The 26,932-nt window shown below is 36.5% G+C and overlaps 1 protein-coding gene across 5 annotated transcripts in view; it reads left to right on the plus strand.

Annotated features, from left to right (window-relative positions):
- Positions 1-26,932, plus strand: part of HGF (hepatocyte growth factor) — a 64,772-nt gene that overhangs the window by 16,835 nt on the left and 21,005 nt on the right. For 4 of the 5 annotated variants that reach the window (XR_010826632.1, XM_048062793.2, XM_066983485.1 and 1 more), the window contains exons 3-8: positions 995-1,107; positions 1,648-1,762; positions 6,309-6,451; positions 8,178-8,298; positions 12,976-13,094; positions 25,458-25,632. Coding sequence is in view for 4 of the 5 variants with exons in the window: in XM_048062793.2 (XP_047918750.1) it covers positions 995-1,107; positions 1,648-1,762; positions 6,309-6,451; positions 8,178-8,298; positions 12,976-13,094; positions 25,458-25,632 (786 nt within the window). In the remaining variant the exon portion in view is untranslated. The remainder of the gene's footprint in view (positions 1-994; positions 1,108-1,647; positions 1,763-6,308; positions 6,452-8,177; positions 8,299-12,975; positions 13,095-25,457; positions 25,633-26,932) is intronic. The other variant, XM_013180476.3, reaches the window with a different exon arrangement.

The raw sequence follows: 26,932 nt of genomic DNA on the forward strand, positions 1-26,932 counted from the left end.
AAAGAAAATAGAGTCATGTGAGTGATTTATTATTTTTTTCTATTGAAAAATTAAGGCAAAAAAATCATTGTTTAATTTTTGCTTATTCTTTTGTTGTTGTTGTTGTTGTAGTCGTTTGTTTGTTAATTGGAATAATTGTTGTCCCGATCCAGACAGTTAAGTGTTTTTAAAACCCTTAAACATATTTTACCTACACTTAAAGAAATTTCTTTGAAAATGATGTTGGGAGGAAAAGCTCTTTATATTTCATTGAAAATATTGACAGAAAGTTCTCTTGCTTTTCTGATTTCTGTTCGCCTTTCTTGCCTTCTTTACCCCACCCCCCCAATTTCACTCAATTAAACACTATTACTGAAATATTTTTGAAGTACTCTACTCTTTAAAGCAGTTAAAAATAAGAGAGAGAAAAAAGAAAAAAAAAAAACTAACGCAAAGCAAGGATAAGCAGTAGGTGCACTATCACAATTTAGATTATTCATAAAAAATATAACCTTGTTTTCAAATAGCTCTGTTGTTCTAGGCAAGAAACAGAACTCCTTTTGCCTCATTTTTTCTCAAGCCATCAGAGTGGATAAACTATTAACTGTTAACTATTTCACAAGCATATTGTAAGTACAACAGAGAAGATGTTATAGAATATATAGATAGATAGATAGATTATTTTTTTTTCCTGCAGAAAGCAACATAAATGGGGACACAAATGCTGTCTCGGTCACATTTATCTCACTTTTAAAATAAAGACCTTTAATGACAAGGGAACTCTTAGATTAGTGTGAACAACCAAGCTAGTATTTAATGTAGTGGCCACATCACATTAATTTCTTTGTTTCTTTGTTCTTGTCATCACAGTTGTGGGTTTAAATAGTAATTGGGGCTGTTTCTCTGACTTTCCCAGTAAAAATAAATCTGATGTCATTGCATGCTCCTTGGCAAGCCATGTGTCATTATTATAAACCACACAGAGATTTTTTTCTCATCAAGATTTTCTTTGCAGGGCCTTTGCTTATGACAGAGTTACAAAACGGTGCCATTGGTTATCCTTCAACAGCTTGACAAATGGTGTGAGAAAGAAGCAAGACCATGCGTTTGATCTGTTTGAAAAGAAGGGTAACTGATTTATTTACTGATTTTGTTTTTCCAGCTATGGAAGGGAACAAAAGCAGAGGTCACTCAGTGACTTTTTGGCTGTAGAGGCATTCTGGGTATAATATGGTTTCATACATTCTGAAAACTACAACTTACATCTTTATTTACAAATATTGTTCCTCTGTTGCAGAACTTAAAATCTCGGTTGTGTGTCTTACTGTTACTGACTTAATGTTGCTTTTTTTTAACCTTCTTAATAAGTCAAGGTGTTAAGTCCTGAGTCAAGTACTTTTGGTCAGTCAGACACTTTGATAATATTTTTGATAGCGTTCTTTGTCAGTCAGTTAGTGATCACTCATTTGAAAAAAAAAAAAAAAGAAAAAAAAGAAAAAAAAAAAAAAGAAAAAATACATGTGGACAATGAAAGTTTTTTGAATAATGATGTCTTTAAAGAATATGAAAAATATATTTAATGTGAAAACTGACAGTGAGATTTATTTTTAAATACACTGAGAAAATGTTTAACCAAACTCCTAATTTTCTTCCCTTTTCTTTCAATAGACTATGTCAGGAATTGTATAATTGGAAAAGGAGCAGATTACAAAGGGACGATATCTGTCACCAAAAGCGGTATTCAGTGTCAGGCCTGGAACTCAATGATTCCCCATGAGCACAGGTAAGAGTTCAGGAGCAGAGACAGTGGGAATAATGCTCAGACAGCTTCTACAAAGCACAGTTTTACTTATTAGTAGACAAGGAATTTATGAGAACATTGATCTTAAACAACAAAATCTCCTAGGTGTACTCTTGCCTTTTCCCAAAAGATGTCATTCTCTAGGTCTCAGAAAATCCTTACCTTCTCAGTCTTTCTACAAAGAGTTCTCTCCCAGGGCTAGCCTGTGTGTCTGGATCCTTTCTTCCCCTGTGTTGGATTTTTTTTTAGCTTTTTATACCCTTTTGATCTCAGCTCCTGGCAGTAGCAAAACAGCTGCATTACTTCAGCCTGGAGTCTGGAAGTTTATCACTGTTTTCTAATGGGCTCCTAGGAAATGGGTCATTTAAAAAATACAGTATGGGAAACAAAGGCTATTGGGAATATTAGCCCACCTATTTGATCAGTATACAATTATTGTTACTATATTTTGTATAGATCTTGTTCAATCTGTATTATTTGTAGTATATGTCAAACTCTATAAAGCACTTAGATCAGGCAATAAATACACTGAAATTATTGATTGAATGATTTAAATCCTTTCCTTCAGATCATACAAGCACAATAACTAAAAACTGATGCAGCAGATATGGGACAACTTTTGAGTTTAAGACCTGATATAGTGGGAACTGAGGACATATCTACACCCTGAGAGCAGCCTGATTTCAGCTACACTAGCTAACGAAAAGAGAAGAAAATGAAAAACTGAAGCCAGGAAGAGTAATGATAAAAGTAGATTCAACCATAGCAAAAGTTGCTGGAAACTAGGAAAAAAAAAAAAAAAAAGAAAAAAAAAAAAAAAGAGGTACTTTCCCACTCTTTGGCCATTTCTTTCAGACGGTTAGATTATAAACTCTTAAGATCCAAAAAAGACATGTCCTCTCACCCAATAATTTCCCATTCACGTTGCTGACTTTTGGTCTGTTCTCTCAGCATCAGCACTTTGTTTAGGAAGAGCCAAACTGGAGACTGCTCCTCAGGCTTGGACTTGATTGGACGTGACGGCTTACAATATAGTGTGTCTGATTTTCAGTGTTGGACTAGACCCATGCTTAATTGTGATCATATGATAAATGCCATCACCTCACATGGCAATGACCTCTTGAGACTCAATACCTTGAGGTATACAATCTTCATCTTTTAAAAATGAAATAATTCTCAATAATCACATCAGGAATGAGCATTAATTTCATATAATACACACATGACTGTATAATAAAAGAAGGAAAAGTGTATGGAGGGTATATATTATGTATCACTAAACTGAAATTTAATTTCAATCTGTAGCAAACACAGCTCTATCTGCTGAGAGACAGCCACTCTTCTATGATGAATTTTATGAGAATGACTTTTCTCCTGTCTTGTGCAATAAGTTTAATTTTTAAAAGGTCACTGGATAAATGAGGTGGCTGAATGCTAATTTTGTTTTTCAACATCAGAAAATATGATTTCATCATCAGAGACGTGAGGGAGATGGGAAGAAGCAGACAGTAGTGGTGTGTTTGGAACTTATTAATATGAAAGGCTTAGATTTTTAGGTCAGTTTTTCTCAACATCTGATTATCACCAAGTGCAATTTAGAAAATAAATCCCCCTTTTTTTTTCATGTTCAAAGGAGAGATGTACTTTATTGATTTTTTCTTGATCTTTCCAGAAAAAAATAAAATAACTTCAGACTTTAAACTTGTGTTTGGATTTAACTAATGATATATTTAATTAATTTGTATTCCAGTAGAACCTGGAGACTCCCAACTGAAATCAGGATTACATTATTTTAGTTTCTATCCTAGCACAGCTTACAAAACTTTCTCTATATATTTTTGTTTCTTAAGAACTTATTACCTAAATGGCTCAAAATAATACAAAAAAGGTCAAAGAGAGATGGTCTAAGAGTAGACCAATACTTCACAGGCTTTTTGCTAGCTTCCAGCAACTTTAGCTGTTGTTGAATCTGCTTTTACCATTACTCTTACTGGCTTCAGTTTCTGTCTCTCTTCTCTTTTTCCTTAGCTAATGTAGTTGAACTAAATCAGTACACAGATTTAGGAGTGGCTCTATTGTATAATTTTGGGTGAGTCTTTACTCTGTCTCATCATTTCCTCCCTCAAGAATGTTGCTTCAATACCTGTTGAATCCATTTGTGTATCTGACCCATCTTGAGTTTTTAATGTTATCCATTTTTTATTTTTATTTTTATTTAATGTTGTGATAGTATATCTGACATAATTTGAGATGTTTTTTCTCCTGTATTTTCTGAGCAGAAAGATTTTCCAGCAGGAAAATTAAATAACTTTTTCTAACCTGCACTGACACACCACATTAAAGCATATAGAGATTGAAATGCCCCATCAGAAAAGTTTGTCCAGGACTGTCTTTAGTTAAATTTTTTTGAGAGATTTATTTTACAAGACTACAGAAGAGAAACAGAAGCAACAATTTCATAAGCAGCAGTGATGACACAGAAATTATTCTCTTCAAGCACCAAAAATAAGAAAGGCACTTTTAAGTAGTGTTTCCATGTTGCCTTGACTAGAACCACAATGTGATTAACAGAGGTATTTTCCACTTCAGTTAATTCAAAGATTTCATTAACTGGAATAAAACATGATTAAAATGTCACATTGGAATTGCGGGAATTTTCTTTTTTTCTCCATTTATTTATTTATTTATTCATTCATAACATGGAATTTGCCAAGGACAGCAGGGACTATATATTTCTCTTTTGCTTTTGTATATAAACTACATCAGCATCATAAAGACTGCCCCCAGTGCTTAGTTTGGATTCCTGAGCTGCAAGTTTCTACATTCCTCTAAAGAAAGTTAGATAAAATTTTATACCATTTTTTTCACTAAAATAGAGATACTTTTTATTCCCTTGGTGATTACAGATAAAAAAGATTACTATTATTTTTTTTTAAAGTATAAAAAATGCAGAATAAGTTATTGGGATAAAAAGTGCACTTTACTTGTGATATTCTACCAGAATCTAAGCATATTGAAGAAAAAAATGCAAAAAATCTTAGAAGTCACAAAAATGAAACTAATTTATTAAATTGAATTACAGGTTTTGTGTGATCCCCAAGGTGTTTTGCACAATTTTTCAATTAACCAAGAAAAAAATGAAATTTTCATAGGATTGAACATAATCCAGAATTATAATTTACCCGATGTTGGAGTAACATTGCAAGGAAACTGCCAGTGAAAAAACACTGGGTTTGTCTGTAAAGTACAGCTTGTGTGGTGATAAACTCTTAGGTCAGGCTCCTTACTACAGGGTTAGCTGTTTCCCCACCTAAATTGTGGGGAAAAACAATTATTATTACTTTTACTTATAAATATATATACATGCCTATGTATATATATGTCTGGGTGAATGTGTGAGCGTCTCTAGAGGTAAGCACATCACTTTCCAGGCAGATAAGAAGACAAAACCTTGGCCCTAGAGAGTTTATATTTGATGGACTGGGCATTGAAATGGAAGTCTCATACTGAAAATGTGTGTTAGGGCAAACATATAGTATCAATACACATTTCTATTCAATCCCTAAAGACAAATAAAGTGCTTAACATTGCCTTGAAAACCTCTGATGTAAAGGAAAAATGCCAAGGGATGTTGCTGTTTAATAGGCCTTGCACCAAAAGCAGAAAATAGAGTGAAAGGGTAAGCAAAGTTTTAGTCATCAAAGTTTTAGTCAGCAAGGTTCCTGTTAAATGACTTACTTTGTACAAAAGCACTGACAAGTAGATCTCTATGTAGCAGACCCTATGGTGACAACAGTTGGGCTTTCTGGCAGAACATGAAGCAAGACAGCTAAGGCAGTACCTGGGGTAATTTCTGATGCTTAAATTCAAAGCAGTTGTGGCCTCAGGTAGTGAAGACCTCTTGGTGTGTTGTGTCACAACACTCAACCTTGTTCACACTAATTTCCTGGTACTCAGGTCTAGCTGTTGCCTGACCAGGCATGGGAAGAGACCTCTCTGTTTGTAAGCTATGTGGAGCAGGTACACACCATCCTGGCTGGGCTGAGCCTGCTACATGCACACAAGGTGTGTATGAACAGCAGGTCTGATGGGCCAATGGACCCAATGAATTTTACACCTATGCCCATAATAAATTCCACCTGCCTTTTCCAGGGGTATTCTACTGCTCTGTGAGTAGTTACAAGCTGGTGAAGAAGAGAGAAGCAAGGGGTGGCAGGGAGTGTGCTGCTGCCACCAGCTCTGTAGCAGATAGCTGTCTCTGGGTGCTTGAGGGATGGGAGTAAAACTTGCTAGAGTAAGCTACAGGCCAGACAAATTATCCCAGACTTGGGCCATTGATTGAGTAATCCTGACTGAAGATGTGTATTTGTGTATGGACATATATTATTGTGTGTGCAGGCAGAGTGGAGGGAGGGTGGAGGGAGAAGGAAGCTGAAATGTGATTGTTTCTAGCTGTTTATAAAAATAGTATGATTAACACTGAAGTTTGCATGCTCTTATACTGTAATGATTGTCATTTTAAAACTAGCTTTTTGCCTTCGAGCTATCGGGGTAAAGACCTGCGGGAAAACTACTGCCGAAACCCCCGAGGGGAAGAGGGAGGGCCGTGGTGTTTCACCACCAGCCCAGAGACACGCCACGAAGTCTGTGACATCCCCCTCTGCTCAGAAGGTAATGTGGCAGTGCTCATGTGGAAAGTTGCGTTTTCTTGTACAGAGAGCAGGTACACAGAACTTCTGTTATCTTCAGTAACACTCACCTATGGACTTTGCAGCAAGGAAAGGTGATTTCTTATTAAGAATGAATGCTGTAGCAAGAAATGCAGTTGTTAGAGAAAAAAGGTCTTTTTACATTCTGGTAATCTGGAAAACCTGAACAAGCTTTCAGGCTCAGCAGCTTTTGGTCAGGTCATGGAGAAGCTGAAACATTGAAGTAGTGCTGAGTGCACAAATGTGTCCCTTATTTCATTACCTAGTTTACAGTAAATCCTTTAACAATTTCAGCACAACTGGATGATAAAATTGTCTAGTTGCATTCCATGATTAAATCAGCTTTCCTTCTTTTTGATGAAAGTATATGGGTAGTGAATTACAGGACAAATGTTTAAAGTAAACACACATTTTGTTTATCAAATGAAAAATGCTGTAAACAAGTAAAACATTTTAGAAAGGCAATCCCTTTACACTTTCAAGTCACAGAATCTGAAAACAAATTGATGCGTACCATCACATTTGTTGACTTTCATGTTTTGTTAACTTCTAAACCAAACTCCACATCTTGCTAGTCAGCCAATTCAGTTCCAGTCAATCAACCCGTTTAAATTCTCAAGATAGGATGCCTTCAATTTTCCAGCTAATATGTTATGTTCAATAGCTATGCAAGGGAAAGGAGGAAGGAAGAGAATGATTTACAAGGAGCTTGAAAATCTATTAAGAGATAACATTTAAAGATCAGTTTAAGGCAGCTTCAAATGGGATAAGACCTGGAGCTCACTGCAGGATCAAGACTTTGGTAGCGGATATTTTGACTGAAGAGTGAGATTTGTAGTTGCATAAATTAATACTTATTAAGTGCTCCTTAATTACTACTACTCTAATTAGGGGGCACTTGAGAAATGTGTCTGTAGTTAATTATGGTGATTTTATGCTATATTTTAAGACTTCTCATTCTATATTATGTAGCATATTTTGTTCAGCTGCAATTTCAAATCCCTGTAGTGGCTTTTGCTCACTCTCCTGCCACCCCCCACTTTCTTAAACCAAGACTGAAAATGTATCATCAATTAAGCTGCCAAAAAGAATTAGTATCAAAAAGAAACAGCATCATATGTAACTAAAAATGCTAAGAATTTAAAGAGACAGTACATCCTGAAATTTCTCATTCAGACATTATTCTGCACTTAACCTGGTGTTATTACACAGCTCTGTATGACTTAGAGTGATTTAGAATTATAAATGCTAGTTATTTAGAAAATATTACCTCTAAATAATAATCCTTCCTCAGGTGTGTGTCTCTCCCTGTAACTGTAACATTTTCAACTGGGTGTGCAGGACATTAGAGAGCAGAAGAACTCGACGAAATCTCTGTAATAGGAAAGATTAGAAAGCAGCTAGGAACATGAGCCTCTAACAGCTCACACCTACCTGCTTCCAAACCATAAGAGTCCCATGAAGAGGTACCAGACTTAGGCATCTGGATTAGATCTAAGGGAGAGATGCAATTCCAAGGGACATTTCCCATACCAAGGATCCCTGACTTAAAAGGTAACAGGTTTTATGTCCTTCTAGGTTGCTTTCAATTTATAACAGCAGGGATATGATTTGTGTGTGTGTGTGTGTCAAAATTCACCAGCATAAAAAATAACTAGTATGCTATTTGTTTGTTTGTTTATTTCTAGTTGAATGCATGACCTGCAATGGAGAGAGTTACAGAGGGCCAATGGATCATACTGAGTCAGGCAAGGAGTGTCAGCGCTGGGATCTTCAGAGGCCACACAAACACAAATTTCGTCCTGAGAGGTAATCTCCTCACTCCCAAGCAAATCTCTGTGGTTTTAATTTGAAAATTATACATATTCTGGAAGCAGCTGGGCAAAATAAGCATTATCTGAGATGAAATTAATGGAGTTTATTAGTTTTAGCTCTTTGGGGATCTGGCCCATGATATGTGCAGGTTGGTTACAGTTATGATGGAGATGCAGGAAGGAGACTAGTGACTATTTTGTGGAGCTGTGGCTCCATCCTAATTCTGTGTAGTGCAGTGATTTACATGCAATGCATTAGTTGGTCAAAATTTCCTCCCTAGCCTCAATATCAGTAAAAGAAGTCACCTCTGAATGTTTCTGCATATATTGTTATACAGCTTCACTTAGCTTAAAATACCTTAAAAACATTACAGAGTAAGTAACAATAAAAAATGTATTTTTTCTTTATGTTAGAGTTCTTAATACACTTAGTGAATATAAATGTGTGACATTACACAGTATGATCCTTTTTTGTACTATTGAACAGCTTTAAAACTGTAGCTGGTGTTCTGCTCTAACCAGCTTTATGTATCCAATCTGTTTGACCACTGCGTTAGTTCTACCTGGAAAAACAATCATTCTGTTTAGCATTTTATGGATTAATGTTTTAGACTTTTATATATGTAAGACTTAAATTTATACTTATATATATACATATATATATTCAGTAATAGCAAGACAAATCGTATCTCCTTTAGGATTTTTCCTAGAGGGTAGAATTCACCTAACTGCAGAGGGTCATCTGTAACACACCATTCTGGAAGGATTTTGTGGGTAGGTTTAGGCCATGCAGGAGGACATTTGTGTCTCTCTTAAATTGGACTTAGATTTCTTTTTATTTTACTCTGGCTTTTGGATTAACTTCACTTTTAAAATGGATTGAATAACCTCCAGCTGCTGGAGAAAGACTGCAAGAATCAACAATCTCAGAATGTTTGAGATCTTTCACTGAAAGTATCTTCATATATTTTTAAGTGTTCCATTAAATATAGCCTAATTTTTACACTCTGAAATACAGTACTAATAGATTTTAGAAAGTCTGATTATTTATTTATTTAGTTATTTTTTCAGTAAAACATTAAGTGTCTGCAATTTTTGAGTTTATGTGATATAAACTTTTTTCCCTCTTGGCTCAGATGATCTGCTTCATGAATAATAGCAGGGTCTCCCATGGCTCTGCTACAATAAATATTTTGTATTAGCAGTCTGGGACTGAAGATAATCTGTTTCTGAGTTTTGCCATGCACTTGCTGTGCATTCTAGGATAAGTCAGAGAAAGAATTTTTTTCCTTAGGAATGATTCATTTATAGAACTTCTGGGTACAAACAATAATAATTTTACTGTCAGAAGGAAACTATTTTTCTGTTAGTTTTGGTTTGTTCACAAAATGACTTTTCAGACTAGTTGCAGTCTCACTAGTAATCACTTTCCTCCTTAAACATTTCCCACTGAAAATATCTTCCTGATCATGTTCAGACTGTTTCTTTTCTTTTTTTTTTTTTTTTGAAAAAAAAAAGGTATTGAAAAGCAATCCATGTGGATTGAACCAATCTGTTAATGCTTTCACAACTGTACACTCCAGGATATTTCTAAGACACTGATGTTAATTAACTTTATGAAATGATCACTAAAGGTAGTGACAATTACACTTCGATTATCTTAGCTCTTTATTTTATTTTATTATTTTATTTTATTATATTCACATTTTAATGAACATTTAAGTTGTAAATAAGGGAGGAAGTCTGGAACAAATGATCAATTAAAATACAGCAGTCTCTTCAGGGGCTTGTTCTATATTATCTAGGAGTAATGTGAATAACCTGGAAACCAAGAAGGACTAGTATAGCTGGAAAGATTTTAACTTATTTGCATTTATGGATGCATCAATTGCAATGATGAAGAAAGAGAGGTAAGACTAATAATCTTTTCAAGTGCTCCATAATCTACCTGCTTTCAGCTCAGGGTGAATACATGTCACTTTTCATTTTTGTCACCTCAGTGAATTTTTCCAGATTTATTCCCTTCAGAGGAATTACTGAAGAGAATTCTTAATACCTGTTACATGTGATTGAAGCTAGCAGTAGGAATTCCCCCAAACAACTCCTGGATGACCCATTTTTAGCCTTTAGTGGATGCAGAAGCTCGAACTCCCTCATGTTAGGTAGGATTATGCCTCAATGTGGAATATAGACCATTGAGGTCTTAGACAGAGGCTTAGACAGACATTGAAAAGCATTGAGAAGCAGCAGTTCTCTCCTCTTACACTTATATTTTCTGCTCAGAAACAAATATGCTGTGGAAATAGGTGGTTATTGAGTAAAGGAATGTAGGGTTGAAGTGCAATATATGGGTTTAATAGATGTAGGTATTCTTTTATTAACATAATCTGGTTCATATCTCCATTAAGAAAAATCTGTATTATACAAAAATAAATTTTCAGTACTGCATGCCTTTTAAAATTTAAAAAAAAGGGGAAAAGAAATATTGGTAAGGCAACAGTTTCAGACACTTAAGTTTCAGTTTAGTCACAGCAGAGCTAGACATCAGCATCTGTCTCTTTAAAGAGAATAAATGTCTCTTCATCTAGCATCCTTTTTTTTTTTCTTAGAAACTGAGAAAAAAGTCTTGATTTTGACACCAGATGTGTATCTTTATGCTTCATTTCAGTTTCAGCAGGAAAGTGCAGCTACTGCTGTTTCAAAGGTTCTGAAAGATCTTGGAAACCTTGGGGTCTTTGTTGGGTGTGAGCAAGAGATCTGTGCCCAAGTGAATTACAGGGAGAACAAATCTGCAGAGCAAAGGGACAAGCTCTCGGGGAATCTTGTGTTGTGGAAATGTGTGGAATAGTTTGAAGCCTCATTGTCTATCTGATCCCTTATATTTGTGTCTTAAAGGTGTTTGCCTTTTCTGTAGGAACTGAGAAACTGTTGCTTGCTAAATATAAAAGAAGGCAGAAATGGGCCTGAGAATTCTGTGGGAAGAACCAGTGACTGGAAAGGTTGTGGGTTCTGGAAATATCTTTGTACCCTTCTCTAAGTAGATACAGTAGGTGGAAAGATGCAGTTCATGAACAGCGCTCTGTCTGACAATGATGGTCAGAGCTAGATCCCTGAAGAACTATTATATCTATTAAGTGTCAGCTACTTACTGATACCATTTTCACATGCCAACAATACTAGGAAGGATAGAATGTTCAATGCTATGCAAGACGTCCTTCTTGAAAGTGGATTCTTCACATACCCTGTTTTCCTGAGTGGCTTTAGGGAGCTATGACTGCAGGGACCTTGCCATTCTTGGACTCACCGTGGTAACATGTACTGCTATGTTACTTGGAGCATACACTGCTGACATCAAACTTCATCACTGCACTTAACAGGTGCCCAAAGCCATTATGTTTTCAGCTACACTGTTAGCCTGTTAACTGTTTGCTTCTGAAATCCTTGGACTCAGTATGTTCCTTTACAGTTTCTCTTCTACCTAACAGAAAATGGGGTACTGCTGCTAAATCTGAAACTACCACATCTTCAGCTTCCTTTAAATTTCCATTTTTGTGAGATATTTCCTTGGGTTTCTTTTGAATTCTACTTGAATCCTGTTGCTGTCCCTTGCATAGATGAAGGAGCCTGATTTATCCAAAGGAGTGGGAGATCATGTTGCAAATGTATGAGTCAACATTAGGGTAATTGTCTGATAGAAAAAAAACATCCTAGCAAAAACACATGCTTGCAAATCATATTTTCCAATGCTTGTGTGAAACACATCTGCTTGCAGTTGTAAATGGGTTCAGGTTCCTAGGTAGTTAAGTTCTTTGTTCTCTTACATATATTTCATGTTTTCCTCAGGGGCAAGTCTACTTTTTTTTCTTTTACAAACGAGTTTCCTTAAAACTGGAAAGCCAAGACAATTTGTATGCACTGGTGAAATTATTTTTTTTTCATTTATCTCCTTCTCTTTAATTTCATTGATGTTTGTATGGGACTTTTATACAAAAAGAGCCTCCTTATCTTGAATCTCTGCCTGACAGCTCAATAGTGGCAGCAGGAACGTGGAAATAATTAAATGGTACAATAGTTTTAAATCCTAATGAGATAAAGTGAGACGGAAGTTAATTCCTTATTTTCCTCCTTTTTTTCCTCAATGCTTGAAATGAGGGCATGACCTAGAACTAGCTCTGTTACGAAAATGGAGCTATCATTAGTAACAAAGCTATTGAAAATAGCTTCCAATTTGAACGCAGGGCTGTTGCACTGAAAAACCTGTTTTCTTAATGAGTCCGGCCTGCCAGGCAGTGTTTATATAATCCACACTTAATTGGGCTATTTCAGAAAAAAAAAAAAAAGAGTGGCTTTAGAGTCTGGTCATCAGTTGACAGACACAAGAGCAAGAGTTTAGCAATTAGCAGTTACTCCATCCGGTGGCCTTTGCATTAGCACAGCAGGGAATCCCTTCTGTGGAGGCCTGATTCTGTAGCACACTTGGAAAGTGATTTTGTTTTATTAACTTGTAATAGTGGTAAGGAGTATCTGATCCATCTCACAGGATCAGACCAGAGGTTAATAGGAACTGATTCTTGTTTGCCTCTGCTGAAGCCAGTCCTTTATGTACCGTATACAAGCCTGTGTAGTATTGCCAGGAAGACTTGCTTGACACGTTTCTCGTTGTGGTTTGCAGATATCCTGACAAGGGCTTTGATGATAATTACTGCCGCAATCCTGATGGCAAGCTGAGACCATGGTGCTACACTCTTGACCCTAACACCCCCTGGGAGTTCTGTGCAATTAAAACGTGTGGTGAGTTCAAGCAAAATTTATTACTTCCTTTTCCTTTTCAAAATTTGGACACAGATAGTTCAAGCAATATAGGACCGTAGACAGTTCATTCATTGTACTTTGTTGACTTAAAACATAGCTTTCAATGAGGAGTTCTTATAATGACATTGTATTTAATTTGGATAGGAAATAAAAAAAGTTGTGTGCTACTTAGCACTGGAATATACATATATGTGCATATCTTATATACAGGGACCTATGAAAATGTAGTAAAATCAAGAACTAACAAAATCAGGCAATGTTAGCATGAAGATCTCATGTGGAATATTAGTTTGACCATGTTGAGCTTCAGCATTACAGTTTGAGAGTAGATTCATTTATAACAATTTTGAGTAGTCCTCCTTCCCTACTCAGTGCTCTATTAGCAAATCTTCTTTGCTTTATTTTCCTCTTGTGCATTGTGCAGTTCTAGGCCTTGCTTCCTGCACACTATTCAGCTTTGTGTTGAAGACAGGATTATTTATTTCCCATGGGTTTCTTTGTGATATTCATCCCTCTGGTATCAAAGAACTCCACAGGCAATTAATTTAGTTTCATTCTGCAACTATGAAATGGTGGCTTTTGTTATCTTCATTTTACCGACAGGGGATCGAATCAAAGTGATATTAAGATATGCAAATATTAGATGCCCACTTTGAGATGCTTTATATTAATATTTTTAGAGACTTTACCATTGTGGGACACATCCTATGTTCAAAGTTCAGATTCTGATGACTTTGTGATATCTGTGCCAGCTTTATTCTACTGATAATTAGGTATCTTAATTGAGCAGTACAAGCACAATGAGGAAGACAAAATATTGAACCCCTCTTGAAAACTGCAGTGAAGTAATTTTTCTAGAGTTTTATGGGAATGTTGGAGCTGAGGTAGCTGCTAGAAATAAGTTTTGTAGGGACAAGTTTCTGTCAGGGAACCAAGATTTGCATTTCTGAAATTCCTTGCCTCATTCATAGATTGCAATTTATACAGCGAATGAGATGTGGGATCTACAGGTGATAGTCTCCTATCCTATCTCCAATACTTCTCATTGTCAGATCTAGGATACAATTTTTTTTTTTCCCTAAAAGAATTGCCATCCTGTGACATAATCAATGTGTTAGCAAATTATTAAAGACTGTCTCATAATACTCAGGGAGTTTTTCACTTTACTCAAAACCTGGTGTTGAAAAATTATTGGGAGTAGAGGCAACTTCTGAAAACAAGACATGACTCTGACAGAATCCCTACTGTAAAAGTCTGTCAGCTTCATACGTCCCAGCCCTGTGGCAGAGCTGCCAGGAACACAGGCAGGAAAGGGAAAACAGTAGTTTTAGATTTTCTGTAAAGAAGAGGCAAGGGGAAGTTTCCCAGTGAAAAGCGCAGTGTCCTGTTTGCTCAGAAGAAAGTCAGTTTCTCTTAGATCTGCAGAGTTTGGGAAACTACAAATTCCATTGCTGTTCTGCTCAAATTTTGACCAAAATTAAGTGTTAAGAAAAAAAAAATCCTCAGAACTAGACATTCTGCTTTTCATCTAGCTCTAAGTGTCACTTCAGTAGGCTTCTGTCATTGTAAAATTTATTTAGCTCTCTTAGGAGAAGGATAGAAGAAGAGACTAGATTCTATTAAAAAGAACATTTTAAGCTCATCTGAAACTGAATTTACTTTTCAAAAAAAGGAAAGAAAAAACGAATTATTTTTATTGAATATTTTCTTTGATTTTCAGACATCTCTGTATTACTATTATTATTTGCTTAAATCAAGATAAACAGCTATGAGTGTGTCTCAAATCTAGACAAAAAAGTGACAGTGGCGGACCTTATACAAAAGCATGTTTTCACAACATAATCCTGTGTGGTTTGTTTGTTTGTTTGTTTGTTTAATTTTGGATACATATTTATATATCAAAGAATCACAGAATGGTTGATGTTGGAAGGCACTTCTGGAGGTCATCTGGCCATTTCCTTGCTCAAGCAGGTACACTCAGAGCTGGTTGCCCAGGACCGTGTCTAGACAGCTTTCTAAAGTTTTCAAGATGGGAGACTCTACAACCTCTCTGGGCAACCCATTCCAGTTGTTCATGACAGTACAGAAGTGCTTCCTGATGTTTAGATGGAACCTCTTGTGCGCCAGTTTCTACCCATTACTCTTGTCCTGTCATTGGGCACCACTTAAAAGAGGTTGTCTATGTCTTAATTGCGTCCTCCTTTCAGGTGTTTATAGACATTGATAAGATCCCCCTTGAGCCTTCTCTTCTCCAGGTTGAATAGTCCCAGCTCTCTCAGCCTCTCCTCACAGGAGAGGTGCTCCATTCCTTTGATCATCATGGTGGCCCTCTGTTGGACCTTTTCCAGTATGTCCAAGTCTCTCTTGTATTGGGGGCCCAGAAATGGACACAGTACTCCAGGTGTGGCCTCACCAATGCTAAGTGGAGGGGAATGATCATCTCTCTTGACCTGCTGGTGATACTTTGCTTAAAGCAGCAAGGATACCATTAGCCTTTAGCGGCAAGGGCGCATTACTGACTCATGTTCAACTTGGTGTCCACTAGGATGGACAGAAAGCTGAAAGTTGTGTAGCTTACAGCATATCCTGGTGCCTGGAGTTGTTCCTTTCCAGATGTAGAACTCCACACTTCTTGCTGAACTTTATGAGATTCTTGTCAGCCCACCCCTGCAGCTTGCCAGGGTCCCTTTGTATGGCTGCACAGCCCTTTGGTGAGTCAGACACTCCTCCCGTTTCATGTCATCTGTGAATTTACTGCACTCGGCTCCGTTGTCGAGACCATTAATGAAGATGTTAAACAGGTCTAAATCCCGTATTGACCCCTGAGGTACTCCACTTTTTACTGGCCTCCAGCTAGACTTTGCACCACTGATCCTCTGGGTCCTGCTGGTCAGCCAGTTTTCAATCCACCTCACTGTCTGCTCATCCAGCCCATACTTCAACAGCTTTTCTATGAGCATCTTATGGGGGACAGTGTCAAAGACCTTACTGAAGTTCAATAAGACAATATCCACTGCACTACCCATATCCATCAGACTGGTGATTTCAATTGAAGCTTACCAGCTTGGTCAGACATGACTTCTTCTTGGTCAATCAATGCTGAGTGATAATGATTTTCTTCTCCATCATGTGCTTGGAAATGGTTTTCAGGATTAGCTGTTCCAACATCTTCCCAGGGACTGGGGTGAGGCTGACCAGCATGTAGTTCCCTGGGTCCTCTTTCTTGCCATTTTTAAAGATGAGTGACATTTGCTTTTCACCAGTCTTCAGGCACTTTTCCCAGTTGACAAAAGACTATAGAAAATGGTCTCACAATCACATCTGCCAGCTCACTCAGAACTTGTGGATTCATCTCATCAGGGCACATGGACTTCTGAATGTACAGTTTGTGCAAGTGTTCCCTGACCTGATCGTTTTCCTCTAAGGGTACATCTTCCTTGCTCCAGCCACTCAGCCTGGTCTCTGGGACCTGGGATTCCTGAAAGCCACTCTTGCTGGTAAAGACTGAGGCAAAGAAGGCATTCAGTACATCAGCCTATAAGTATACACTGGGGAGAGAGAGAGAAGGGAATGGCTCTGGCATGAGCAGTGAGCAGTGGCTAACTAAAAGTGGAAGCAAGGGATTCTCTGTCTTTACTTTGGAATTCCTAACAAACCAAATTATACCTTGTCTTGTACTTCCCCAATCCATCATTCAGAGTATTGTCTCCTTGCTTGCTCTTGGTTTGGGACAGTGCAATGTCTTGGGGTGTCAGTCACTTCTTGTCAGTCAGTCAACTACCTAAAATGCAAAGGTTGAGTATGAATACTCTTAATGTACTCCCTGGCAGGGAGTAAGTGAATTTTTTCTGCACTCTTATAAATCATTGTAAATCCAGTACAAATTAGTTAAAATTAGTAAAATTATTCCATCGTGGAAAAGTGATAATAATTTGCGACTTCGGATAATGTCAGTAATCAGACCCTACAGAGACTGAGGAAACTTACCAGGACACCAATACTTGTTTTGTGTCAGGCACCCATTAAATCCATCCATCTTGAAAATCTTGTCTGTGAACTACAATACTGATTCATGCAATCATATCTAGAGTTTTTGATTCTCTGAACATTTACATTCAGCCTTTTTACATTATGAAAGCAATCTTGTTTAACTCTGTAACCGAATTGTCTTTCATTAAACAGTTATTTTTCTTTTAACATAGCTGAGCTTCCCACATTTCTCTAAATATTAGATAATACATGAATCATATGCAGTCTAATAGATTTATTCTTTTCCTGTGGTAGATGTGATTTTATTACGAAAATAAAAATATTCCTAAGTTACAGCTGACTGTTTCACAAATGCAACTTTTATAAACCTTTATCCTTTGGCATTTCCTGAGCTGATGTGTCAGTGTTCTGAGGATTCACATCTGGCTTTGCTGGTCACGCAAGCTTACAGTCCATGTAGCTCTTAGTATTTACAGCTTGAACTAAGTTTTATAAAATCATTGGGTGGGAGAGCAAACTACTGTAATGTTACCTTTTTCTGCATAAATCACAATTATATCATAGTTCTGAAGAAAATATAATTCCAATACTAGCATCACCAAATGTAAATGAAAAATATAAATCAACAATGTAATGATTTTAATGTTGTGATGAAAACTTTTTATCTCATTTCTAGGCATAAGTTCATAACATTAAATGTAAATTCTTTCTTTGATCTTCAGCTAGAAAGTATATTAAGATCAGTGGAAATTTCACATGCAATTTCACTTCAGTTAATACTGCAGTATTTTCACTGCAGAAAACTAGATCTTTGGAAATTCCTGAAGAAATTTATATGAGGAAGAGTACAGAAGTAATGATCTCAAAAGTGTTGATATTTTCAAAGAATGTTTAGCATATGGCATTGCCCTCTACACAAGAAGCAGTGCTGCCCACTGCTTTTATAAACAAAAGAAGGAATTAATTGCAGATATTACAGTTATATCAGCAGCTCGGTGACTGGAAAGTCAAGGCAAAATATCAGTGCCACGTTCTGAGTTTTCTGTCTTTCTTGAGGCACATAGAAAAACTGTTTTCCCGCCACCTAGCAGGGAGCCCAAAACACTAGACCATTCTGGGTTTCAGTGGCTGTTCCATTTTCTGAAGCTGTGTCTGTGTGCAATTTCAGTACACTAAACAGAGAACATCATGAGTTATATGTCTTTATAGCTTTGTGGTTTGGATTCTCACACAGGTTTTTAATTCCTATGTTGAGGACTGTTTATATATTTTACAAGAAATACTAATTAAAAAAAAGTGCTCTGCAAATCCAAGGCCTTGGACAATGTACAAAAACGTAGGTGTCCTCTCTTTGGGGGAGTGACCACAAGGCAGCATGCTGCTTGTGGCTTTAGCTAGATGTCATGAGTGCTAGTATGCTCTATAGCCAAAATGCTGACAACAGCTCATATACAAAATTTTAGGCAAAAAAAGTCAGTGGAAGGAAGCATTCATAAAATAAATATGTTTTTAAGACTGAAGAGACAGGAGGGCATTGTAACTTTATTTCCAAGCACAGAAGGCAGCATAAAACATGGTGGCTTACAGCCAGGGCTGTGAGAAAGAGATGACAGGATCAATTAGGGATTAGAGATGGCTCAAGCTGCAAAAATTGGATCTGGATTAAGCCTTCAGGGACCCCAGGATTGGTTTGAAGTTGCTCACATATGTGTCTGTGGTTTTGGCTTGAGACAATTTTTAGTTAGAAGAGAGGATAAAAAGACAACTATAATAGCAATAAGAAGTGTAGGATGAAATGAAGAAATGGAAGCAATAACAGCAAGTTTGAAAAAAGAAAATGGCTATTATTTTGCCATGAATGAGGATATGGACTACAGGGAAGAAAGGAGTGGGTAGCTAATATATATTTTTTTTTTTTTTAAAAGCCATCTTTCTATGGATGAACTATAAAACAGAGAGGTGCTAAGGCCCACAAATGAGGAAGCTACATTTGTCAGTCATTTGAAAGGTGCAGAGCTACATGCAATTATTATGTTAAGGACAGTGTTTAGTTGCTGCTTACCTGATTTCCAGCCAACCCAGCTGATTTTATTGTGGATTTAGTCTTTGCTCCTAGGCAATAGGCATGGGTGACTGGAGACCTAAATTCCCTGAGATAATTCAATAACGGCCTGAGTTTGATGGAAAGCAAGTAATGAAACAGCGAAGTGAGAATCTGGGTGTAAAATTAAACGTTGCAGTGTATCTACAACTTTTGGAAAGGCCAAAAAAATCACCAATATTAGATTACTCATCTTTTTAAAACAGATATTTAAACTGCCCATTTGAATGTGAAGTTTTGATAAAGGAGTTATTTGTTCAATCACAGTATGTAAACAAATAAATGTGCCACTCAGTTTAAACATAATATTTATGTAAGATAAAGATGTTTATGGAACAGTTTGAGTGAGAAGAGACTGGTGTTTAGTAGTAGATAAAGTATTACCTTCCACCTTGCTTTACATGGAAACATAGCAGAGCTGTAGCATTCATTGCATATTCCGTTGCTTTATTCTATGTTTCCTCAAAGAGAGTCTTTCTGAGATTCTTTTAGTTATTTCTATAAGAGTTTTGAAAGTGAGATTTAAAAGCTCCTCTGAACCTGCAGAGAAGTTCTAACTGTGAAAATCTGAATCCAGATCAAGATTTTGAATGGATTAAAACCAAAACTGTATTTAAAGCTTAGTTGCAGATATTGGAACAACCCAGAAAGGTTAGGTGACAACGTATTCTTCAGTACTGTGATTCTTCAGCTTGGGTCTAATTTATTTCTTCACCTTCTCTTGTGTTCTCACTGAAACAATACAAAGCCAGACCAAACCCTTTCTCTTTAATGCTTCAGGATCAGTGTTTTGTTGTTGTTATTTTGTTTTGTTTTCTGTTTTTATTTTTTTTCCATGTTTTCTATACTATGAGAAAAATATGTCCTACATACGTGAATATATGAGTATTTGCACTGAAAGAAACATGGAAAGAAAAGAACTGCCACACTGGTATTACCCAGCACTGTATATTGAATAGCCTGAGGTACGGATGCCTGGAAGTCTTGTTACTAAGCATGTAGCTCATAACCTGAAAGTCAATGAGTTTCTCATTGACGTGCAGAATGGCATTGATTGTGTTTAAAGAGGATCTTGTATTCAAAACAGTTTCTTCATTGGTTTAATCACCTCTTTTGAAATCTACATTTTATGATTTTTCTTTATAAATGAAATACATTTTCCTATTATTGAGTGAAGCACTAAGAAAATACTGCAACAAGATAAGCAATTGTAGATTTTTTTCCCCAATTAAATCATTTAGAACTATGTTTCTTTTCAAACCATGTCTTGTCCAAAAATACTTAGATAGTATTACCGTGAAAGAACAGTATTAGTCCAGCAAAATCCCTGCCTTCTTTTAAGTTGGTAGGAGTTTATCTATTGACCTAATTTTTGCAGGATTTACTTCTGGATTATTGGGGTTAAAGACAGAAATAGTACCCTGGCTGGTTGCTTCAGCTGTAGAATGACTCAAGGCCCCTGCTGATTCCCTCATGCTGGCATTACTGTGAGAACCAGTACTGAGAAGACTGTCTGTGGCTTTACACATGAAGCTCTGAATAATGTTTCATCTCTCTATTCAAGCATCTTCGAATACATGAGCTGTCCATTATTAATAGTTATTTGATTTGAGATATCAAGATAAGGAAGGCTTTATGGAAAAAGGATACTTTTACATTGTTATATTTTGGTTGGGGACCTCAGCATGAACATGTGAAAGTAAAAATACTACTAACAAGAAATCCTTAAGCAGGTGTCTGAATTACACAGCTAATTTGAGTCTTGCAGAATTTAAAAATAATTGTATCGAAGTTCAAAAGTAGTAAAATGCTGCTGAAAATTAACATTATTCTGTTCATAATGAAGTTTTCTACAGCAATAAGAAGTGGCAATCAATAAATCATAAATAGCAGTCTTTTATAAGATGATTTTTTGTGTGTGTGATCTTCCTTTAAAAGTATTTTTTTTCTCAGTTTGGAAGGCTGAACTGGAACCAAAATGGTACTTCTAACATGAAATTAAAGTACCTGCTTAGATAGCGAGTATAGCTTATTGAATTTAAATTCATTTTCTAACTTAATTCATAATAGTTTTCTCCCTGAAACAAGCCCTCAGAGTTGCAGGTCTTTATTTATACTTTAGAGGAATTTCTAGGATGAAGATGGGATTCCTTACTGATTTTGGCATTATCTTGTGTCCATCTTCTAAGAGAACTGCTGAGTGTGCTCTCAGAAGTAGGACTCTCTTTCATCAGTACTCTGCATACCTGGTATGTATGCTTGGAATTACTGTACTTGGTTGTGTGGGTGACAGAAGTAATTCACCTCAAGGACAAGACCACTACTGAGTGAAGACGACTATTTAGATGACTATTTATGAAGACGACTATAAGTTGTAGACTTAGACAACCTGGGAATTTCTTAAAGTTTGGCAACTGCCTTATGGTCTGCAGAACACCTCTGTAATGCCTACTAAGGCAGTCATTGTTCCTCAAGTACGCCACTGTGTGTGTCCAGCTTACTCTTTGTTCCCGTGAACAAAGATCATTCCCATAGTTCCTCTTTGTGGTAATAACCAGCAGAATTTGTTGAACTTTTTTCTGAGCTTGCTGAGACTCAAGAACTGGACTAGGAGAGTTCGTTTCTGAGGGCACAAGCCCTGAGAATTTCAGAATTACATTTTAGAATTATATTTCAGTAACATTTTTAGGTCTCTTTTTTCATGTTTGAAATCTAGGCATTTGTAAGAAATGCAGGTATAGTAAGAGGAATTCGGGGAGAGTCCTGTAAACATTTTGGAATGATAGGATTGCTTTATTAGTTCAAATAAAAATATTTTAATGATCTTTTAAAGACTAGAATTCTCACTGAGAGGTGCCACAAAGTGGCAGTAGATAATCACAGAATCACAGAATTGTAGGGGTTGGAAGGGACCTCGAGAGATCATCGGGTCCAACCCCCCTGCCAAAGCAGGTTCCCTAGAGAAAGTTGCCCAGGTAGGCATCCAGATGGGTCTTGAATTTCTGCAGGGAAAAAGACTCCACAACCTTCCTGGGCAGCCTGTTCCAGTGCTCTGTCACCTTCACCGTGAAGAAGTTCTTTCGCATGTTGGTGTGGATCACTTCCTGTGATCCATTTTGTGGCCATTGCTCCTTGCCCTGTCCTCACACACTACTGAAAAGAGGTTGGCCATATCCCTTTGTCTCCCACAATTCAGGTATTTATAAACATTGATAAGATCCCCCCTCAGTCTTCTTTTCTCCAGGCTGAACAGACCCAGGTCTCTCAGCCTTTCCTCACGGGGGAGATGCTCCAAGCCCTGTATCATCTTTGTGGCTCTCCGCTGGACTCTTTCCAGGAGATCCCTGTCTTTTTTTGTACTGGGGAGCCCAGAACTGGACACAGTACTCCAGGTGAGGCCTGACCAGGGCAGAGTATAGGGGGAGGATCACCTCCCTTAACCTGCTGGCCATGCTCCTTTTTATGCACGCCAGGATCCCATTGGCCTTCTTGGCCACCAGGGCACACTGCTGGCTCATGGCCAACCTGTCGTCCACCAGGAACCCCAGGTCCTTCTCTGCAGAGCTCCTCCCCAGCAGCTCATCCCCCAGCCTGTAATGATACATGGGGTTGTTCCTTCCCAGGTGCTGGGCTCTATACTTGCTTTTGTTAAACCTCATTTGCAGATTCTGAAAAAAATTGTCTCTTAGCCATCATTATGTAAGGCTTTCCAGTAGTGACTTGGCTGTGCAAGTATTCATAATAATCGGAAAATTTGGTTAGAAGTTCCTTTAATGAGAATATTTTAACACAAGCAAATTAATGTAATATATGATCTACAGATAGAGTTCACTCTCAGGGCATGTAGTGAAAAGTTTGATGATGAGCTTTGTACCTTTAGGTATGTAAGAAGAAGGAATTCTTTACAAAATAATGTGACCATTCTAAAATCAATTGGTGCATTATTTATTTTATTTTATTTTATTTTATTTTATTTTATTTTATTTTATTTTATTTTATTTTATTTTATTTTATTATTTTTTCATTTCAGGCATGTGATTAAAAAAAAAAGAACAAAAATATGTAAAAAACAATCTAATTACTTTTTCCACATCATGGGTAAGGAGTAGATGTGCTACTCTATTGAATTATAAGTTACAATTGAAATATTAACTTCCTGAGTATGTCCGGTCTTTGTATAGAGCTTGTTTTGTATAAGATAAACTTGTGTTAAGTTGAATATTTATGCATAATTACTGGTAATAGTAATACTAAAAGTCTTTTTTGCTAGAGTTGTATAGTTGCAATTTATTAATTTACTTTGGAAGTATTATTCAGACAGGATGTCTTCTGTATGCTGAAATTTATAATGGTGGCTGATTCTTTCTTATTCCAAATTGTATGCTATGTTTCTTTCCTTTATATATATATATTTATAGATCTTTTATATTTTCATATATTTCTTATATATTTTCATATATTTTTGAAAAGACAAATATGTATTTGAATGTGGTGTAGTGATCTTCAGTCTAATCAGTTTAAGAGCTCTCTTGGAATATGCTTTCAATTTATTTTTGTAGGTTAGTAATGGTGGAAAGCTGAAATGCAGCTGCGTATTTCTATTAGATGTACAATTTTGTCTTTTTTTTTATTGTTGTTGTTGTCCAATTATGTATCAAATGAATAATAATTATTTAAAATATAGTTAATAGCTACAAGTCTTTTTGATGACCCCATCAAGAAGAGTAAATTTATCAGCTTCCAGAAGCCTGCTTGGGATGCTTGCAGAGCAAGGTCTTTTTCATTTTGGGGTGAGCTTAGAATTCATAATCCCATTGAAACGGGACAACTTTTGCAGACAAGTTGCCTTGGGATGGAAGGACAGGAAATAAATTTGACTATGAAATTCTGATGTAAAAACATCAACCAGATGAAGAGAAAAGCGGATTTTTTCTCCAGCATGGAGAAATGTACAATTCAACTTCAGAACTTGATGTTATCATCTGACAGAAAAGTGATCTTTAACATAGAGGATTAGACAGCAAATCAACCAAACCCATCTGTTATGACATTTGGTTTCCTTGAGAACCATATTCTCCACAAGTTCACAGAACTGGCTGAAGTACCAGGCATGAAATATATTATGAGTAAAACACATGAATATTGTTCTAATCACCGGACTATTTGCAGAAAAGTAATTTGAAAACTTTATTAACGTACTTACTGCTGACAACAATACTTTTAGGATAATTAATAGGTTTAGTCTTGTGAACAATAGCAATTACCAACAGATGGACAGTTACTTAAAAAAAATATTGTGTTGGAAACTTTTGGGGACATTGTAGTTGCACTGTTTTTACTGTAGTATATTTAGTTTTGTACTACTTTGTATATATCCGATGCAACATCTGTGCCATTAATTTCCAATTATGAAAATTGCATAAGAAATAATAACAGACTTTCAAGTTATGTGAATAAGTCATTTCAGAAACCACTGTTTTTCTGAATTTAGTTAAAGATGGACCATACTAGGATGAATGCAGACTATATCACCATCTGTAAAAGATCTTTAGTCTGATGAATTTCTTGGTCTTTAAAATGTTTGTCTCTCTTTAGAGAATAATGATATTTGATTTCTAAAAACAAGCCTTTTTTTTTTCTTTCTTTTTTTTTTTTTTCTCTCTCTCTTTTTTTTTTTTTTTCTCTGAGTATATGAGATACAAAAAGAGAAGCTTCGGGGAGGATTTAGCACATTACTTTACAATAAGAATAAGATTTTTTTTTCCTCTTTTTTATTTTTTTTTACTCTTTGATTTGATATTCTGGGAATTCTATGGAGAAAAACAATCAGTTTCTTCTCATCCTGCAAACATATTTTAACATGTTTAGCAGTGCACACATGGGTGGTCACTCAGTGTGCAAAGCTAAGCAAATGAGAAAATATTTGCTTAACTGGAAACAATAACTAAGAAAATTGTTTGACTTTCAATATTATATAAATGGGCCAACTATCTAAGAAAAGCTCTTAAATGTTACACAGTTTTTAGAGTCTTGGCCTGCAGGTGGATAAACTAGCATAAGGCCCAATACCCATTTTGATCTCATGGATGTTGCCAATGGGAAGAGGAGATAATTATTCTGTAAAAGGCATCAGAGTGGCAATATCACCAAAGAACTCCAGTTCCCACAATTTGACCTGCAATGCAGAGTACAAACCTAACACTTTGAACCAGTCTCAATTCTAAGAAAATAAAACAGCACCTCTTCTGCAGATGCAGGTATCATGAACAGCACAGAGGCAGTGGCTGAGACAACAACGTGCATCCAGGGGCAGGGTGAGGGCTACCGCGGCACGGTCAACACCATATGGAGTGGAATCCAGTGCCAAAGGTGGGACTCTCAGTTTCCTCACCAGCACAACATCACTCCTGAGAACTTCAAGTGCAAGTGAGTAGACACAGGCAGGTGTTACTGCAGTAGGCAAAGAGCAGTTCTTGTTGTTTTTAAACTTCATGCCACCAAAGTAGGCTGTGGGATCCCTGCCCCTCACTCCGAAGTGGGATGAATTTACTTTGCTTGCTAGAAAACTTTTGAATATGGGAAAATCAATTCTTCCTATACCAAAATACTGTTTCTAAATGATTTTGTGTGAAACTGTAGTTTCTAAATGCATTTGTGTGAAAATGTAGTTTTGTTTGTTTATTTGTTTTTAATGAACATTATCATCAAGCTTGTGTTTAATTGATTGAACATTTAATAGATGTTTCCCAGGGTGGAACCTGAATTCCAGCAGTGCTTGTACATTACTATTGTTTTTCTTTCATGGGGATAAGTACTTGTTTGCAGTTTGGTTACTGAATTTAACTTAACATGCCCTAAATGTTACCTAAATATAATCTCACTGGCAATACTTGGCATTTATAATATTTGATGATACTTCTTTTATTTTCTGTGGGTTTAATCATTTTTCTGTCTCGTAACTAAATGTATTTACACGAATAGGCCTGATTTTACCTGAAGGACCATGGTTCATCTAAACTTCCTGTACAGTTACCAAAAAGTGAGATACATTTCTAGTATATGAATTATCTACTTATTTTAAGCAGTTACCTTAATCACACTCGTTCAGTCCTTTTTCTAATGACTGTAGAGGAAACCAAGCCAACCAGCATGGACTTAAAGCTCAGTTTACATGAAATATCTTTACTGACAGCTAAATATTAATCTGGACTTGTGCTGGCATTCAATGGTGTGGATCTTGCAAAGTAAAGAAAAGATTACAGTTTCAGCTCAGATTCACTCTTTAACAGTAGTTTGTTTAAGCAAAACAAATATCGTGCACAGTAAATATGAAAACATGACAATAATCATTCTATTAGAAAATTGGACTGACACTAAACCTCCTCTGTCAGTCTCAGGACCATCCTGAATTTACCCATAAATTAGTGCTTGAGCCCAATCCCACAGGTGTTTCTCAGACAATCAATCATTGCTTAAATCATTTCGTGCTGTACCTATACAACACTGCTGCAGGATTAGGCCCTAAAGGTTAAAACCCACAAAGGTTTTAACAATTTTCTTAGCAGTGTAGAGTGGCTGCCAATATTAGACCTTTTTATTCAGCCTATGCTTGAGAGCACAGTGGCTGTTTAGGCCAATATCTTGAGCTAAATCAATAAAACCACTTGTATGAATGTTCAAAACACAGAGGAAGAATTACAGCACTAGGACAATTCTTTCCATAGTC

The sequence above is a fragment of the Anser cygnoides genome, chromosome 1 (genome assembly GCF_040182565.1).
Source record: "Anser cygnoides isolate HZ-2024a breed goose chromosome 1, Taihu_goose_T2T_genome, whole genome shotgun sequence".
NCBI lineage: Eukaryota > Metazoa > Chordata > Aves > Anseriformes > Anatidae > Anser > Anser cygnoides.